The sequence below is a fragment of the Sinocyclocheilus grahami genome, unplaced genomic scaffold (genome assembly GCF_001515645.1).
Source record: "Sinocyclocheilus grahami isolate Dianchi unplaced genomic scaffold, SAMN03320097.WGS_v1.1 scaffold75.1, whole genome shotgun sequence".
NCBI classification, from domain to species: Eukaryota; Metazoa; Chordata; class Actinopteri; order Cypriniformes; family Cyprinidae; genus Sinocyclocheilus; species Sinocyclocheilus grahami.
This window is the reverse complement of record NW_015505254.1, coordinates 1703091-1723031: the sequence shown is the minus strand read 5'-3', so window position 1 is coordinate 1723031 and position 19941 is coordinate 1703091. Positions and strand designations below refer to the sequence as shown.

The 19941-nt window shown below is 37.2% G+C and overlaps 1 protein-coding gene across 2 annotated transcripts in view; it reads right to left on the bottom strand.

The window, feature by feature from the left end:
• The window catches only part of LOC107585880 (nuclear factor 1 C-type-like), a 99636-nt gene that overhangs the window by 18086 nt on the left and 61609 nt on the right, over window positions 1–19941 (bottom strand). Inside the window, exons 3-8 of one of the 2 annotated variants that reach the window (XM_016273059.1) lie at window positions 10650–10721; window positions 9758–9832; window positions 7122–7245; window positions 5410–5534; window positions 2471–2581; window positions 529–713 (exon numbers count right to left, since the gene is read on the bottom strand). In XM_016273059.1, the coding sequence (XP_016128545.1) occupies window positions 529–713; window positions 2471–2581; window positions 5410–5534; window positions 7122–7245; window positions 9758–9832; window positions 10650–10721 (692 nt within the window). The remainder of the gene's footprint in view (window positions 1–528; window positions 714–2470; window positions 2582–5409; window positions 5535–7121; window positions 7246–9757; window positions 9833–10649; window positions 10722–19941) is intronic. The other variant, XM_016273060.1, reaches the window with a different exon arrangement.

Sequence of the window (19941 nt, the reverse complement as noted above, 5' to 3'; positions counted from 1 at the left end):
ATATATATATATATATATATATATATATATATATATATATATATATATATATATATATATATATATGTGTGTGTGTGTATACATATAAGCTGAGTAAATGATGACAGAATTTTTATTATTGGGTGAACTGTCCCTTTAAGAAATGCTCCCGTTGCATGTGAAATAAGCAAACAGCGCTTTTCTTCAAACAAAGTCAGCAGATTCAGATTTGCCGTTTTATCCTATGCAGTTTTTAACTGTCATGGAAAATATAAAGACCCCTTTATATACAAATTCAACTCATTTTTAATTTGGCATACTAACAAATCCAGTGTTGAATATGAATAAACACGGCAGGCTCAGAGCTGTGTTTGGCTCACGTATGGGACCACATGGGGTCCTACCAGAACTATGGCTGCTGGTTGGTTTAGCTGAACAATTGAGGCTGATGTTTGGGTAATTTTGGATATGTTTTCCGTACCCTCATCTGTGATTGTTGGAGTGTGAATGAAAGCAGATGTGTCAGCATGCTCAATGGGATGATCTTACTGGGCTGGGCTGTTGATTGGACGGGTCACAGGCCAGAGAGACAAGATCCTTGAGCGGGTCTTGAGAGCTGAGGTGCGGGGGGTACCGGATGGCTGTGTGTGGGAAGTAGGTGGAGGCAGTCTGGGGGAGAATGGGAGCGCCAGGGAAGTGCAGAGACGAGGAGGGATGTGGACCCCGAGAGATACCTGAAAGACACAATTATATTCTGCCTTATTCACTGACAGCCAATATGGTGCTTTTACTTCTTTTTAGTACTTTTCAGTCCCTGGCCATTGCATGAAAAAGAGCAGGATGAACTTTCATTAAAATATCTCCTTTTATGTTCAACAGAAGAAAGAAAGTCATATAGTTTTGAAATGACATGAGGGTGAGTAAACGATGACAGAATTGTAATTTTTATGTGACTTATTCCTTTCAGCTTCAATACCTGTGGATTTTAGCTTTAAAACAAACTATATTTGGTTTTATATTTGAAATAACCCCATCAAAGTACACTACTGTTCAAATGTTTGTGGTCAGTAAGATTTGTTTTTTAATTAAATTAATCCTTCTATTCAGCAAGGATGCATTAAATTGAACAAACGTGACCGTAAACAGTAAAGTGACAGTTTTGTAACATTTATAATGTTACAAAAGATTTCTATTTCAAATAAATGCATCTTTTGAGTTTTTTAATTTATCAAAAAACTGAAATAATACTATTAATATTGTTACGTTAATATTTTCAACATTGAACCAAATCAGCATATTAGAATGATTTCTGAAGGATCATGTGACACTGAAGCCTGAAATAATGGCTGCTAAAAATGTTGCTTTGCCATAACAGAACTAAATTATATTTTAAAATGTATTACAATAGAAGACATTACTTTTAAATGTTATGAAATATTATGTAATTTTTTTTTCAAAAACATCTAAAAAATCTTACCAACCCCAAACAACTGAACGCTAGTGTACCTGTATATAAACAAACACAATAACACATTTTAGTGACACATTTGATAAAGCTGCATACTGTATAACCAATGACTTAATTAAAGAGATCTTTGTTGAGTTGTCACGTCCCTGTCAGATTTAACCATCATAATTCTCTACAGAACACTTTGTATGCTGTAACACATTTGGCAAAGCCCAGCAGAGGTAATATCAGCTTGATGTTTCAGTGCAGGCAGCATATGGCTGACACGCTCCACCAATTCATCTGAACAGCCAGGCTAATTGTTAGAGCATAACTCAGCCAGCTGTGAGGTTCTGGAGACGACAGATCACAGTACAACTATAAGAAACGACCTGACAGTACTCTCGTCTCAGCCCATTGAAATTGTGAACGATTTCTCTGTGCATATTTAATGTTTCACCAGCCCCTTTCTTACAATCCCCTGTATTCAGATCTGCCTCCATCCAATCAACAGCCGATGGATAGAACCAAGTCCCTACCCTGGAATTTTTGTTTTTGTGTCACAATACGGAAGAAAAAAATCTGTTGCTACTTACTTTAATGCACGTTCCTGGTCTTATTAAGAACAATTCATGTTATTCCCAAGGAAATAATGGTTTGGCTTTAGAATCTTTCATCAAAATGTAAAAACTAAAGCCCTGAAAAAACATTCTTTTGTGGCTCTATTCTGGTATGTTACTCTGACTTTTCACAATCGAAACAATTCCCGATAGCTAAATTAAAGCCCCTACATGTTTTCTTGTACACTTCACATGTAAGGTATCAAAATATGTTGCAAACCATATCTTTTTTTTAACAGGGCCTTATATAAGTAGGCTGTACATGATATGATCATATTAGCAGAGACAGTTTGGATAACCAAACACAACAGTAGAATCTGTACAGTATATTTGTTCCTCCCAGCTAGCCATTTGCGGTGTTTGTGTGTGCAGGCCTGTGATGACAGAACAGACAGACATATGCACATGTGTGTTGTCCCCTCACCGCTGTGCACTGCAATGACAGGTCTGTGGTGCTGTGTGAAGCCGAGACGTGGAGAGCTCTCCTGAGGAGATGGACTATCCATCTCTGTCTTCTTAACTGTAGGGGAGATTCCTGTGTGAAAAAGAGAAAAAAGTAGAGAGAGATGGAGGAGGGGGAGGAAAGCACGCACTTGGCTTATAAGGAATACTGCAAACTCAGCTCCATTGTTCTATACAAGGACAAACTTTTCTGAGTCTAAAGGAAAGCTTAGTCAGCTAATTAATGAGCACTGCGTGCTCACTCTCGATGCTTCTGTCAGGTCACAGCAGATGCTTCTAGTTACCACAACTGAGCACAAGGTGGCACAGTGTAACGAGAGTTTTGACAGTGCTGCAGTGCAATGCAGAAAGTGCACTCTCTCCTTGCGGCCAGACCAGTGGGATTATGGGAAAATATGTCTGTAGCTAATGATCTGCACCGATTATTTAAGGTCAAAAGCAAAGATACAGTCTCCATATGGATGTCAGAGTGATCTATTTAGGACCTTCCCGGTATGGAAGTTTTTCCTAATAAGTGAAACATATATCTCTTAAGTTTCCAGAAACTGCTTTGTTTTCAAGGAAGGATATGTGGAGATCTTCTTAAGTCAACATTCTTTCACATTGTTTGCGGTTTTAGGATGTCGTTTAAAGGATAGTTCACCAAAAATGAAAAATCTGTCATCATTTAATCACCCTCATGTCACTTCAAACTTTTACTTTCTTCTGTGGAACACCAAAGCAGGTTTGTATATTTCATCCAAACATTAAAAGTCAATGGGGTCCCAACGTTCTTCAAAATTTCTTCTTTTATGTTCCGCAGAAGAAAAAAGTCAAACAGGTTTGGAATGACATGCGAGGCTGAGTAAATGACAGGATTTCCATTTTTGAGTGAAATATACCTTGAGGGACACAAATCATTGAAGGAAACAGTTCTGCTCCCAAACTCCACATTTTAACCTTCAGATCTTTATCCATAGGTGTACGAGACCAGAGCAATCAGCTGGGGGATTGTTAAAGAGAAACTCATTAGGAACGTCTAGACAGGAAGTTAGGTGTGCCACCGCAGGGGATCCGGCTGTGCGTACAGTGATGGGATTTGCTCTGGAGGCTGATATGAGACCAGAGCTGTTACTTCATACACAGTGATGGATTTCAGATTCCTGCTGGTTATAGATCAGTGGGGAGGGGTGAAGCAGATCTCCTGAGATCTTAAGCAACAGTTTTGCCTAGAGGGTTAATGGATATTCACAAGGGTGTGACAAAAGTCGGATGTTATGCAAGGTCTGAAACGGCAACTCAGCACCTTTCTAATCTCACAATAAACTCTGAAGGTTTTAGGCTGATCTGGTGCTACAAACGTGAAATCTTTTGCTCATGAATAAATATTAAACTGTATGACGATGCATGGAAATGAATTTTACATTTATGTATTAGTTTTTTTCATTTAGGGCATTTTAGCCCTGTTTCAAAATGAGCTGCCATGCCACCTACTTCCCACACAACACAGAATCTTAACTGTCATAGAACCTTATTTGTATTAGCATGATGCTAAGCTAATACATTTAACTGTTTTAATATGTATCTTTCAACATAGAATCACATGTGTGTTATGTATTTTATATATACACTAACATTTGACTAACAGACTGAAGACTGAAGTAATGGCTGTTGAAAACTCAGCTTTACCTTCACAGGAATAAATTACATTTTAAAAGATGTCTAAATAGAAAACAGTCATTTTAAATGGTATTAATATTTCACAATATTACTGCTTTTACAGTATTTCTGATCATATAATTGCAGACTTACAAAGCATGAGAAACTTGAAAAAACAAAGACAAAATCTTACTGACCCAAACTTTTGAGCAGTTATGTAATTATAATCATGTATCACACATGATTATACTAAACTAATTACACAACCATTCAAAAATTTGGGGTCAGTAAGATTTTGCATTGTTTAAAAAAAAATGCATTCCCTTGGATTAATTTTTTTCCTCAGAGCTTGTCACAATGCATTATGGGATTACATTCTCCACAAAACATACAAGCCTTAAAATCTGGCCAGAAACATGAGGCAAAATAATTCAGATGAATAGCCTTCTTGTCGAGAGCCTACAGTATGTTACCTTAAAATGCTCTCTTTATAGAAAGCTTACTAGATTTTGGTCCAGAGCCTTCCAATGAACTCTAATTTTACATATTATTAAAAGCACACTATGCAAGATAATACAACATATTTCAGTACAAACAACAAACTAACATCAACACCGCATTTACATCTACGAACCACACTTATCCTTTTATGCTCCCACAAACGGAACTTTCCCTACATAGATTGCTCATTGAAACTTCCCCTTATCAAATGCATGACAAAATTAAAAAGTAAATTTTTTAAATGTAAAATTAAAAAATATACTTTGTGGTAATCTAAATTTACAGGTTTTAATGGATATTACAGTATGTTAAAAATAAAATGTAAAAAAATATGTAAAATTATCATCATAAAAATGTAATATTATTAAATATCTCCGAACCAACCTTACTTCATTAAGTTACACAGTAATTACAAAGTCATTTTAAGGGTTACCTCACTTTTTACAGTGTAGTTTGACTAGATTACTACAGTAGTGTAAAAATTAGTAGCTATTCAAGCCCTCATGCACAAAATAAACTTTATTATGGGTGTTGTGGTGTAGAGGTCAAGGATCGAGGGAACTGGTACAATCAATGCAGTATAAGCCACCATTGTGCCTTATCCCAGGTTGCTACAGAGGGATTGTCCCTATAATAAGTTCATGGCCCAGTTCTAAAGATATTGCCCAATAAATTCATGGAATACAGAAAACCTTTGATAAAATTTGCAACTCTGTATTTCTGTTAAAATGTTGTCTTGTAAGATCAAACAAAAAGGCTCACCTCCTTCCATCTCCTCTTGCCAGTTGCGTGAACTGCTGGCAGGGGAGTTGGGAGAGGTGTAGTACTCGCCCCCTGGGCTGGTGTCTATATCGTCCTCCATGGATCCTGACTTGTGTCTCTTACTTCTGTGTGAGTACAAAAGGAGAAAGAGAAGAAAAAAAAGAATGATGGAGAAAAGCATTGTTTGGTCAAACTTTATTTCTTACACAGACAAACAAATGCTCTCCCAAACTGTCTGGACGTGCCTTATGGATGTACCTTTGGACCTGCTTTTCCCAGACACTCAGCTACGACGAGCAGTTTGCCAACATTCACCTTTTGTTTTAGCTTTGCAGTGCGTTTAATGGAAAATAAGCACATTAATCAGGACTGAGGCTTTGGCTAACCACAAAAGCAGATAAATCAAATAAACTGCCCTCAGCAGACCTGAGTGAGGGGCCGTGTTCTTTCACACTCACTCATCTTTCCCAGTTGCATGTAAGGATGTAGTTTTGTGATGTTTTTATTCAGCTTTGTGTATCGCCTGGGGTGGTTTTTGCCGTGACACACACAAGACAAATCTTATTGTCAACCGAGGTGTACCGGTGTCTTGAGCTCAAAATGCCTCGGGCTCCCTCTGTCAAATTCAGCCAATATAGAAACAGTTAACGGCCAACATTTATCATGGCGAGATGCTGACAGGTACATTTAAATCTCTCAAAGCCTTGTCTAACCGACCTGAAATCTCACATGCTCCACAGTTTCAGCCTGGTTCGGATAAATAGGCCAAACATATTTTGGTTTGAACCAGTCAGCAACTGCTGCAGGCTGTTGCATTGATGGCAACAAAAAGGACCACCAAACTCAAAAACAACAGCTGGTGTACAAACATCTACAATGTAGCCGTTGTTGCTTCTGGTCTTGAGGTAATTGGGTTGGATGTCACTACAGCTTTTGTTGGAGCAGAAATAAAAGTTAAATCAGTTAACTCTCTGATACATTAATTATGAAATAAAATATGCCCAAATGTACTTAACTAAAAGTAAAATAATTTCTAATCTTTTTGATGTAAAATGCAGCTTTTTGAGAAATCTGCAAATCTGTACACTGTAGTGGATATATATATATATATATATATATATATATATATATATATAGTAATACATTTAAATCTCTTTGTGAAAGTTGCCTTTAGAGTTTATATTGTGGACAGATATATTTTCAGTTACAGAAAAAAACTACATTAAATACATAAATAATACCTGAATAAAAGTGTTCTATATCTATCTTATAAATAGAAAAAAACTGTTCCTTATGAAAAGGACAGTCATTTAAAAACAAAGGGTAAAAGGTCATTACTTATGGACATCACCAGAACAATTTGACAACAACTGTGGGGAAATGGTCAAATCTGGTTTACTCCTTAATTAATATCAGATTGTACCACTGGACTGAATCAGAGGATGTTCATGACTTCATCAAAGCTTGACATGGATGTCCATGGAGTCCTTATTTTAATTTGAGACAATTTAACATATTAAACAGATGTGGCTTGATTTCGGTCTTTTTTTATTCTTTTGAAACCATGTACTGTACATACACATGCACACACACACACACACACACAAACACAGGTTAGATCTCATTACCAGTCAAAAGTAGCTCAAGGACACAGTGCCTTTGACATGTGTGGCTGCTGCAGGCAGATGTATGGTGGAGATGTGTGTACTGACCCACTAGAGGAGGTGCTGGGAAGGGTTCTCCTCATTCCCACCCCTGAAGGGTTCAGATCATAAGCAAGATGACCCTGCAGCTCTCCGAGAGAGAAGTTCGGCCCCGTGCCCGTCACCACCGGTGCTGCACACACACACACATACAGAGGTTATGATAAGCATATAACAGTTAAAGCTTAAAAAACATTTGATGTAGAACTATTTTATGTATTTATTTATATATTATGTATCTGTAAAAACAATCAAACAAACATGCACTAGCATTCAAAAGTTTGGAGATAATAATATTTTAATGTTTTTGAAAATGTCTTATGCTCACCAAGGGTGCATTTGTTTGATCAAAAATACAGTACAGCAATATTCCAAAAAATGATTAAAATTTAAAATAAATGTTTTCTATTTTAATATATTTTAAAATATAATTTATTTCTGTGATGGCAAAGCTGAATTTTCAGAATCATTGCTTCAGTCTTTGGTGTCACATGATCCTTCAAAAATAATTGTAGTCGGCACTGATAGCATTGTGGGCAGTGCGCTGACATACAGCACTGTTGCGCTAAAGCCATTCCGAGTTCGAATCCTGACTCGAGGGCCTTTCCCAATCCCACTCCCCAATCTCTCTCACTTCGCTTCCTGTCAGTTCTGATCTGTCCTATCGTAATAAAGGCAAAAATGCCAAAAATAAATCTAAAAGAAATAATTCTAATTAGCTGATTTGGTGCTCAAGAAACATTTCTTATCATTTTTAATGTTGAAAACAGCTGCTTGATATTTTTGTACAACATTTTGTTCAGCATTCTTTGATGAAAAGACAATTCAAAAGAACAGCTTTCTAAATATCTTTGCTGTTGCTTTTGATCAATTTAAGGCATCCTTGCGGAAATAAAAGTATTCATTTCTTTAAAATAAAATCTGACCTCAAACCTTTATTCGGTAGTGTGTTTATCGCAACAATGACTAAAAAAGTACTTTGTATTGCCATGTTATTTTGGATATGGTATTACTATAATGCCATGTTTTTAGAACATGTATCATTGTAATATCATAATATTCTTTGAAATAGCCTAGCCTGGTAAATGAAAATAGTAATCATTCAGTACCATGGTATATATTAAAGTACCATGGTAGAAAACTTGATGCCTTCACTGTACCAAGGCAATGCCTCATTACTTATTGTATGGGACAGTAAAAACGGTAGTAGCGTACATTCTGATAAATCCCTTAGCACCTTCACATAGAGGAATATTTGGAGTTGAGCCGTGACTTAGTCTCTTTACTCACATGGTTAACATTGGTGATTGTTATCTAGTGTTCCGCAAACTATCACAGTAAAGTGATGGCTATCTAGTGTACAGTAAACTGGAGTTTTGCAGCACGACTTGATAAATACTTGCATCATGTGGGTGTAATCTCACACATTCATGTTTAAGCACACGCAAGGCTCATGAATCTGTGCCACTGCTTGTCTGCTCTTACCTGAGCTGACCTCTTTCCTAATATCATTCCATTACTCTCTGTGTGTGAGTTGGAATGCACAGTAATTGCTCGAGCTTAATGGACAGGCTGTATTGTGTGTGTTCAGTTATGTCTAAATGTGTTGTATGTAAATACAAAGCGGGAACAATGGGCTTGTTGTTCCAGCATGACTGACCTACAGTATATGAACACTTACATCAAATATTGTGTAGAAGTAAAAAAAAAAAAAAAAAAACTTGGTTTGAGCATGTTGGGTAAATGCTGATAAAACTGCATAATGCACATTAAGACATTTAATTAGTCTCCATTCGCAATCTATCAGTTTGTTTGTAACTTGTAAAACACTGTGATTGCACACAGGTGTGAGGAGTGATACACAGTGGTCTCGCTTATTTGACTCACTTATAAGCCAACTGGGAAGAAGAAAATAATTTCAGCTAAACACAATCAATTACGTTGGACAGACTGGTGGGATTCCTTCCCTTCTAATGAGGAGCTGTCAAAGCTGACATAAAACGGCTGTGAAATTGACGCTTGCGTCTGCTATGTGGGAGGTGGGAAGGGACAGATGAGATAGGAAGACAAGAAAATGATTCACTAAAACGCATCAGACTCGCAGAGATACTTTTAAAGGGACAGTTCACACAAAAATGAAAATTTTGTCTTTATTTACTCATGGCATTCTAAAAAAATTCTAAAGCTGTATGACACTAAATTATGATAATTCAACCCAGATTTTACTTCTGGGTGAACTGTCCCTTTAAGTATATTATACAAAATACAAAAGCATCTCACTTCTTGATACTTGCACCAGTTCTGTTACACTGAAGACGCCCGAAGTTACAAAGCTCTCTTGAAACTCTGGAGCATCTGTTAAACAAAATAAAACATGGAATAAATGATGGAACTTTCCAACACAAGGATATCACTAGCATCTCACGCACAAATAAATTAAATTTAGTTTTCATTTCTAAGTCTTAGAAATGTAAGCTTCTACTAAATGAATGAATGTCAAAGTTTTACATAAGCAGAGTCTGTTCAGCTAGTTCTAAAAAAATTCTAAAGCTGTATGACACTAAATTATGATAATTCAACCCAGATTTTACTTCTGGGTGAACTGTCCCTTTAAGTATATTATACAAAATACAAAAGCATCTCACTTCTTGATACTTGCACCAGTTCTGTTACACTGAAGACGCCCGAAGTTACAAAGCTCTCTTGAAACTCTGGAGCATCTGTTAAACAAAATAAAACATGGAATAAATGATGGAACTTTCCAACACAAGGATATCACTAGCATCTCACGCACAAATAAATTAAATTTAGTTTTCATTTCTAAGTCACTCTGGATAAAAGCTTCTACTAAATGAATGAATGTCAAAGTTTTACATAAGCAGAGTCTGTTCAGCTAGTACACACAGATTGGAGTGAATTACGGACAACAGGAAGTTTCAAATACAATGTTTTACTGCCTTTTTTGAATTACCTTAATTAGAGGGTTTCTCTATCTTACTGAACACAACTTTTGAACAGTAATGTATTATCACATTACAATAACCACTAATTAATTGGTATATAATATTATATGCACTGTAACATTGACAAACCAATTTTAAACAGTTGTCAATGGACACAGTAAAGTTCAACCTCATCAGTCTCATAATAATACCACAGCATTATGAGCAGGACTGAATATGTGAACAAAACCACTGTCCTGATCGTTACTATCTAGAGTTTCCCCAAAAACTGAGCTAGACTTTTAACCACACGTGATGCATAATAAAGTGCTGGCCTTTCAGACTATCTCTGTTGAAACAGGGCAATGTGGGTACGAGTGTGACACGAACTGGGCAGAGATAGAGAGAGAGATTCAGTGTGTGGGTATGGGTTTGAAGCCATGCATGTAGGTTGACTTGTGTAAACAGGATGTTTGTATAGTGCAGGATAGGACGCTTACAGGACTGCACCGCACTGTACGCTGCAGCACACAGTACATGCAAGTATTCCTGTACATGTGGTTGTGTGAATGTGTGTGTACATGTGCTCTCTTACCCATGGTGGCTGCTCGACTGTCCTCCTGATCTGAACCAATGCCTGTGCGAGGACTACTGCTCTGTTCAGCTTCTGAGAAAGACAAAGAGAGACAGAGAGAGAGACATTAGTCCTCAACTCAGCAGATTATCTTAACAGATATATAAAGACCTGGAAAGGGGCCTGGAGAATTGAGGTCAATATTCTGATTTTGTACAACAATTTTCACACTATGGTGGATCAAACCTTAAATGTCACATGCACTGATCTTATGTTTTTATGCTTTTATGCAATTGTATAATTATCTTATATAATATTGCACATATTCAGGTCAAGTGAAATCATTTTTATCTGAAAGTAACATGATAGGATGCGAAGCCTGTTGACCTCGAGGTAAAAGTTGATGTGTTATTTTTGAATTGGAAATAAACTGTAAATCTGAAAATAATAATACTAAAAAAAAAATACAACAACACTGCATTATATTTGAGTACTAATGTCTTGGAAATAAATATGTGTTTATGTTCCTGCTCAAGTATTTTTTAAATAAAGAAAAATATAAATATAAACCTAAACACTATAAAAAAAAACATTTTTTCCACATAAACAAAACAGACTATTGAAAAAAATTATAAAAAAGCATAAAATAACAATATAAATATAAACATTATAAAATATATAAATATTTTTCTGCCACATAAAAATATATGCTAAAATTTAGGGGTCTTTTTCCAGGCTACAGAAAATCTTAGCAGGGCAAGTGAAAATCTGAATTACTGAACAACTATTCAACTACGCCAGCAAAATATGAATATAAAACATACAAATAATAAGCATTTGAATGATTACTCTGATTTTATACATGCAGCAGTTTTATAAATGGCAATCATAAGCAAATTGCAGCAGCGTTAGAACTTGAGTCCAAGAGTCTATAAGCGTATGTTCAATGAACAGAAACCTCTGACATGTTGGCGTGTGGTTGATCATGTCAGTGATAGCTTTGGTAATCCAACATAAGAACATGTTTCTGTATAAACAACAGAGAAAGCGAACACTCTGTATGTTTTATATAAATCACTCATAGGTTACTGATACAGCAATGCGCTCTGATACCCCGACGAGCTGAGGCTCAGCCAAATGGCTCATAAGCCTTGTAAATGAGAAACACACCGTATCAAAGTGCTGCAAAACCATTCAAATATTCTCTTTCTTTTCAACTTGTTTGGCAAGGCCGGGCATAATCTCGTTGAACCCTCTTCACTGGCAGAGCACAGGGATTGTATTGCCAAAGTGTAAACTCATTGAAGCAACACAATAATGACAAAACAACCTAATCCAACCATAAAACCTTCCCACTTGTGTGTGTTCCAGCTCTTTGCCACATGGATGTGAGGGAAAACTCAGATAGACACATATAACAAATTCAAGTCAAGAAGCGGCAGAGGATTTTCTGAATAGGGAATGAAAGAATAGAGGCGTTACCACAAGGACTCTGGCAGGCGTTCAAAGAAAAGCCAGTAAAAAAGCTCAAGCTGGATAAATAAATAAGAGAGCTCCCTATCAGATGGGCCGCACGCCACTGCCAGTTCAAAGCTAAGGAGAGTCCGACCGGCTGCACACGTCTGAATGCAACGCTTCATTACGACTCTCACACTCTTTGTGGCCTGCAGGACTCAGAGGCCAACCGCAAACTACTGCTCAAGACACATGAAAACACACAAGCAGCGGCAATATCTATTTTTTATAACTAATTCATAACAAATAAAAGTCAGAGAATTTGAGTTTGCAACCTGTTTTTCTTCCATAATCTGACGTATTTCCAATTATAACCGGATATTCAGCTAAACAAAATGTAAGGTAGGTTTTAGGGTTGTGCCGATAGACGATAGTATTGTGTATTGACAATAGTCAGAGATATCGCCTGTGGCTGATGCCTTTGACAATATCAAGACGATTATTATTATTATTATCAGGCTAGTAGTATTATCTAATTAATATCAGAGCTTATTTGTTCCACCATATTTCTTTTTACACATTTTTTTTTCACACACGATTCCGTTGAGATTATGAATGCAATGGCTAATCAGAGGCATTCAGATGAGTCATTGGTGAAACAGCAGACATTTATTGTTGAGTTTTAAGTTTTGTTGTTTTTTTGTTGCGTGCTCGCTGACTGAATTCTGCTCTCTTGCGAATTCTCTCATCATAAACAACAAAGTGCAGATGTGCGTGCAAAGTAAGTATAAGAGATGTATTCATCATACAGTGTAGACAGCTTCACGGACTATAAAGGGAGTGAGGATGTTGTTTTATAATGTAAATGTTCTTTGCTCATTTTCTGTAGTTGCTGTTTGAACTGAGGAATGTCATGACATCCATATGCTACTTGACTAAAAAGATATAATTTGTAGTTAATAGATTACACTAACATTAGGTTGCTTTTAGCCTTACCCTGGAGTTGGTTCACTCACCGGCTTTAAAACTAAATAAGTAAATAATTAAATAAATTAGCATGATAATTTCCTGCACTGGGGTTCTCATAGGCTGATGATATGACTATGGGGCATATCGCCCAACACGAGCAGGTTTGGATCATAAAAAGTGAAGTTGTGAAGTAAAGTGAAAGCGGTTTTGCTAAACTGGTTAACGTCACCCAACAGACTGAACGGCCTAAGCGATGTAACCAGAAAGTCTTTTTTACCTTTGGAAAAAAAGCTACCACTGAATAAATCACAGCAAGACCAGGAATGTGCATTAGGAAAAAAATATGGTCAATTTGGATTTTATGTTGACTTTAACATCACAACTAGTCTTCAATCCGCCCACTTGGATAATGATGCCAGCATAATTTCTCCCTGCACACAAAATATGAAATGTTTTCTTAAAATATATATACGCAAAGTGCAGCTTAATTATGTTGTTGTAAGTAAAATACACATGGTCTGGGGGGAAAAAATAATTATAAACCCTATAAATCTTCAAAAGTTCAATGACATTCCAAAGGAAGCGGTTGGACCCGGGCCATACTACTCAATGTTTTGATTATGAAAAATTGGAGAGGCCTTAAACAGTAGGAGACAGATGGATGCTGAGAGGTCTGAAGTCTATTCCAGAGAAGACGAGCAATGCTTAAAAGTGCGGCAAATAAAAAAAATAAAATAACCCAACACAAAGCATAAACAAACATGTCTATCATCGTTGCGATTCTTCGCAGGCCAGGATGATTAGTGCTGCCAGCTACACAGAGGGACATGCTCCAGTTCTCTCTCCCTCTGCTTTTCTCCTCCATGACCGTCTTCAGAGTCCTGTATGCTTCTGCCAAAAGCTGCGGCGGTTTCTAGGCAGGCAGCCCTCAGACCAAATCTCTGGCAAGGAGAATTGGAGGGAAGGAAAAATAAAAGTGTCAGTTTGAGGGAGATATTGGCACAGAGCACCTCTGACACATCTCAATGTCCAAAAGGACCCGTGAAGCTGAAGACACCAAAACATAAAATGTAAATAAGAGGGGAATCGCTTCAACCGAGAGCTCCACATTTAGTTTCCGACATAAGTCCAAGAAGAAAAAGTAGAAAGGCAGATGGAAAATATGATGCAATCCTATGTGCTTGAACGACGGCCATCTTCTTTGTGGTGCATGGAGTAGTGTTTGCCATTTTGTAAGGCGATTTCTCAAAAAGTGACAGTAATGAAAAAACAAAACCTAATCTAATCGTAAAACAATTTTTCACACAAATCTAAGGGAAAACGCAGGTAACATTCACAACGGAAATAAAAGAAGAATGGCAGTAGAAAATATGACGCAATAAAATGTGCTCGTACAACGTCCATTTTCTCTCAAGGATGGAAAATATGATGCAATCCTATGTGCTTGAACGACGGCCATCTTCTTTGTGGTGCATGGAGTAGTGTTTGCCATTTTGTAAGGCGATTTCTCAAAAAGTGACACAGTAATGAAAAAACAAAACCTAATCTAATCGTAAAACAATTTTTCACACAAATCTAAGGGAAAACGCAGGTAACATTCACAACGGAAATAAAAGAAGAATGGCAGTAGAAAATATGACGCAATAAAATGTGCTCGTACAACGTCCATTTTCTCTCAAACGCGCCATTTTGTAAAGCACTCCAACTCTGAAACGCTTTGGTAACTTTCCTTAGTCGGACTTCTACCTGTCGTGCGATCTGGACATGTAAGCCTAGTCAATTAGTAACCCGAGAAATGTTCTCTGACCTATCAAGAGGATGACTTCCTTCTTCAACAGAACCCTCATTTTTGCGTCTAGCTTCTGCTTCGTTTAATATCTTTAGCATGTTGATGATTTAATGGCCCCTCGCTTCAGAACTTTTTGTCCTTGTATGAGTTTTCCATACTAAAACTGTCACTGCAATAAAAGCGAGGTTGCTTCCAGTGAAAGTTGTTTCTATTTCTTTTCATGCAAGCTACATTTCAAGCCACATTACAATCAGCCATTTACGTTTTTTTTTTTGCTTTTTGGCAGACATTTCATGAGCAGAGAGGAGGTTTGCTGTTGGCAGCCATTTTAGATCGCTCTTTCTGCTTTCTCTCCCTCTCTCTATCTCTCACATTCACTCTATCCCTCCCTCTTTTTCTCAAGCAAAAACAAAGTACAAGTAACCGTACTGAAGAGTGCCAGCTTGCCCATGTGCCAACTCGCTCCGTTCAGTGCAGAAGAGAGAGCGAGAGAGAGACAGACAGAGAGGCAAATGGCCGCTGCTAAATGGTTGGCAGTGACTCTGAAGATTTAGAAAGTTGGAGTGGGCAGAGAAGGAAAGTCAGAGAGAAAGTTTGAGCTGTGGAAGTGACCTTACGTGAAAGACATTCCTGTGCACTGCCTCAGCCATTAGAGTGACTAACAGCTAAATAATAACAACATGAGGTATTACGCAGTTAGTCATGGCAGGAAGAGTGAGCAAACTTTCACTCTTGCAGACCCAGAAGAAAATAAACATAGTTTGCAGCTGAGCTCAGAATGTTCCTGCACATCGACACAAAGAACCTCAACACTTCCCAAATGCTCAAAACACATCATCAGCCAGATAATTAGGGTCATCATGGGGTCTGCAAATTGTTGTGTGATCTCACACTAATTTTTGTGGGAAAAAATATGCTGCTAACACAATTTTATATTTTCAAACTTTAAAATGTTTGAAGTAAAATTAAAAAGTAATACAAAAAGTAATGAAATAGTGTATACTGTCATTCAAAAGAGATTAATACTTTTGCTTATCAAGCACACATTTATAATGTTACAATGTTAAAAAAAACATAAATGTTGTTTTGAACATTCTATTCATCGAAGTATAAATAGAATGCATCAATGTATCAAAATATAGAAATGCTTCTCAAGCAGCAAATCAGCATATTAGAATGATTTCTGAAGGATCATGCAACACTGGAGCAATGGCTGCTGAAAATTCAGCTTTGCCATTATAGAATTAAATTACATTTAAAAAATATTCAAACAGAAACCAGCTCTTTTAAATGGAAATAATATTTTAGAATATTACTGCATTTTTAATAAAAAATATTTATATAAAATAAGTATAAATATCTGTACATTCATAATTATTTTAATGGCTTGAAATGTAAGCAGCATATCCATTTACATAAATCTATTATTTGTAGACATAAAAAGCAACTGCTACATCTCTTGTGGTTGAAGGTTGAAGACCCTAAATAATATGAAATATTTAAAAACACAAAAAAGGACAGAAAAACAAACAAAGACACATCACGTAAATCAGAGAAATATATATACACACTTCAACATGTCTGGCTACTACATCTTTTGATATTTCTACTATAAAATGTTACTATGCCTTCATGTAACATTGTATTGTGCTTTACAGCTGACTGAACTGAGGCAGTTCTCCTAAACCAGGGCTGTCCAAACTCGGTCCTGGTCTGGAGGGCCAGTGTCCTGCAGAGTTTAGCTCCAACCCTAATTAAACACACCTGAACCAGCTAATCAAGCTCTTACTAGGCATAGAAACCTCCAGTCAGGTGTGTTGAGGCAAGTTGGGGCTAAAGTCTGCAGGACACCGGCCCTCCAGGACCGAGTTTGGACAGCCCTGTCCTAAACGGTCACCTCTCTCAAGTAGTGTTTTAAAGTGAACTCAGTTGAAATACTCAGTTTATTTCAATGAATCAGTTCGAAGAAAAAGTAAAACTGGCTCCTCTGCAGGTATAATGCTGTCACTTTAATTGAGATCCTTATTGATTGTCAGTCAGATAAATACTGCACTGATTGCAAAATAAATAAAACCATGTGATAGGTATATATTTACAAAGAAACTGACCACTTAAATAACTTTAATATTTTTCCTCATTAACATGTACTGCATTGTGGCTAACTAGTTTTTCAAAAGGGCAGCTTGACTGTATTTTTACCACGTTAAATAAACAACAGCACATCGCAGTGTTTATATGAGTGCTAACGTGTGTCGTGTGTGTGGATTCAGCCTGTAATGTTTCATTTCCAGCAGTATCTAAGCTGATCGAAGGAGACAACCTTTGTCATACAACACCCCAGCGTTCTCCATCCCTGAGAGGAAGAGGTGCTATTTCCCTCAGCGCAGAGCCAATGAGACAGATGGATCGAAGGTCTATTCAGTCTGCCGAAATACTGAAACAATTATGAGCTGTTCTTTTACACTGCAACTTTGGAGTTGAGTATGAAACATAGAGCCGTTCAGCCACAAGCAGCCTTATGAATCTTGTATAAAGCACACACCATCCTGGAACACTTTCATGGTGGCACTTGCTAAGGCTAGCAAAATACTCAATTTATTGATGAGAGATATACTATAACTTTTCTAAGTGATCAAACGGCAAAAGAAATCCCCTGGATTTATAGGAGGAAATTGAGCCATTTACAGGGACGAAAATATCAGAGACCAGTTCAAAGGCCCTTTCAGCTCTGGGCCAATAAAGAAACATTTAGAAGATTAAAGCAATCAACCATAGGACCCCAGCAACCAAACAGCAACATGGTGAAAACACACCTTAGTGTTGGACCACTCAAATTTCCTTAAAACAAACAAAAAAAATTGTTGTGTATTTTATCCATTTAAAAAGTAGATAAACAAAATGTAGCCATGCTGCAAATTCGGAGCTCTCAAACTTAAGGAAATCAATGAGCGAACCAATGCCAAAAATCTTGTACTGATTAGAAGTGAGTGCTCAGATCAAATGGGGTTTACCAGGCTTTTGTAAAGCATAACACACCACAACATAACAAAAACACAAAACAGCGCAACAGTGATGCAATGATTTTAAAATTCTGTGCAATGCAGATTAGTTAATCATTATTTTAATGAACAATATTAAAAATCTATAATATTTTGCATAGAAAATAGAAATAACACACACACACAAATACAGTAATCAGTTACTCTAACTGTATTTAGGCATCACAACATTATAAAGTACAGTATAAAAATGGATATTCATTTTGAGATTTGATAAAGATTAAACTTTACAGTGTTATTACAGCAGTAATTCACCACTGGCAAGATTGGCTTTTAATAAAACTTGGCTGTATTTGCAGCAGATAAAAAAAAGAAAAAAAAAGGGTGCTACGACTAGACAAAACTAGAGGAAAAAGGCTATGGCAATTACTTTTGCCAAAAAGGAAACTTCAATACCCATAATGCACTGGGCTCAACTGAACTGTTTGTGAACAGAGATACAAAAATATTTTATGTCATCTAGCAGACTTTTGCTGACAAATAAACAGGGATGTTTTGGTGTAGGTACCAAGGTGAAAGAATACACACTGTTCATTTACATATACTATTGACATTGTAACTCACCAAAGCTGGTTGAAAATCAGCTAAATTCACCTTTAAATCATTTCAAGTGAGCATTAGATGTAAAAATGGAAGAAATCATCATGCACAACTGCACAATATGCAATATAAATGGTTAAAAACACTATATGGAACTGATATATTGTGCATCCCGAAACAGCACAATGCAGCATAATATCACAGTGCAATTGATAGACATCCTGGCCTGTTATTCTGATCATATCACTGCCATCGTTTAATCCGGTGTATCATTCTCTGTCACTCTCTTCAGCACTGCTGATCAGTTTCACAGCTCTGATTTCATTACTGATCTGTTTTCTGCTGAGGAACAAACACAGTGAATGCAAATCTCTATAAAACGCTCTCTTTCCTGTTCGGTCTGCGTCTCTTTCTGTCTCCGGTGAGTGTGAGAGCTGTCGGGGTAAGAGTTATTGATCCTGACCGTGGCCATCACAGCCAGCCAATAAGTCTTTAACATCTAGAGAAGAACTGAATGAGAATGTCAGACTGAAAAAGAGTGTGTGTGTGTGTGTGTGTGTGTGTGTGTGTGTGTGTGAAAGAGAGAGACTGATAGGGAGGGGTCTCTTGAAGCATTTAGCAGTCTGGCGGACCACACTGGCCCCCGGGCCTGCATGGATATGAATCCACTGGGAAACATTTAATGGGTTATCTTAATATCTTAGGAATATCAGTGTTCATCTAAATTCATTACAGACCCTCTAGATGGACGAGCGCCAGGGTAAAACAGAAAAGAAGTGTAACAGCGGGTTTTGTTTTTCAAGACCGCCAGGTGTCAACAAGCAACAGTTTTTGAATCGGGAGCTGAGAGGGAATGTTGGAAAAACATGCAGCCATGGTGGCTAAATTTTACATTGTACAAATTGTACATTACTTTTATCTAATCAAATTTAATTTAATTTAATGTAATTTATTTATTTATTTAATTTAGGTTAAACCACTGAGGCACAAGTCATACCAGATGTTTTGTTTAGAAGCCGCTTTCTATGTCTCTATTGCAGTGAGTGTCTGCCTATCATTCTTACAATTCAATTTAAATGCTGCAGTTTCTAATCAAGTTATCTGCCAACTGGAGAGAGTAATTCAATTTTATTTACTTGCCAAAGCCCATTTAAACTTGTGTTTGGTGCTTGGTGAGTGTCAATTTTGGACCCTGCATGCAGCACTCTAAGAAAGATTGTACAAGAGTGAGAGAGATAAAAAGAAGAGGAGAGAGAGGGACCACTCCAGGCATGACGAAGCGGATATCGTCCTCTTTTGGAAGACCAAACAAAGTAGTTTCGCTTTCACAACGAAACACACAGCGTCTTCAGGACATGGCGGCAGCAACAATACTACAGCGAGAATAAAAGTTACGCCTTCTTTCTTTGCGTGAACATTTGGGCGGCGTTATGCAAATCTTCCCACATAGTGACGTAGACATGTGGGGCGTGTTCGAACGAGCCGTTTTAGGGGGTGTGCC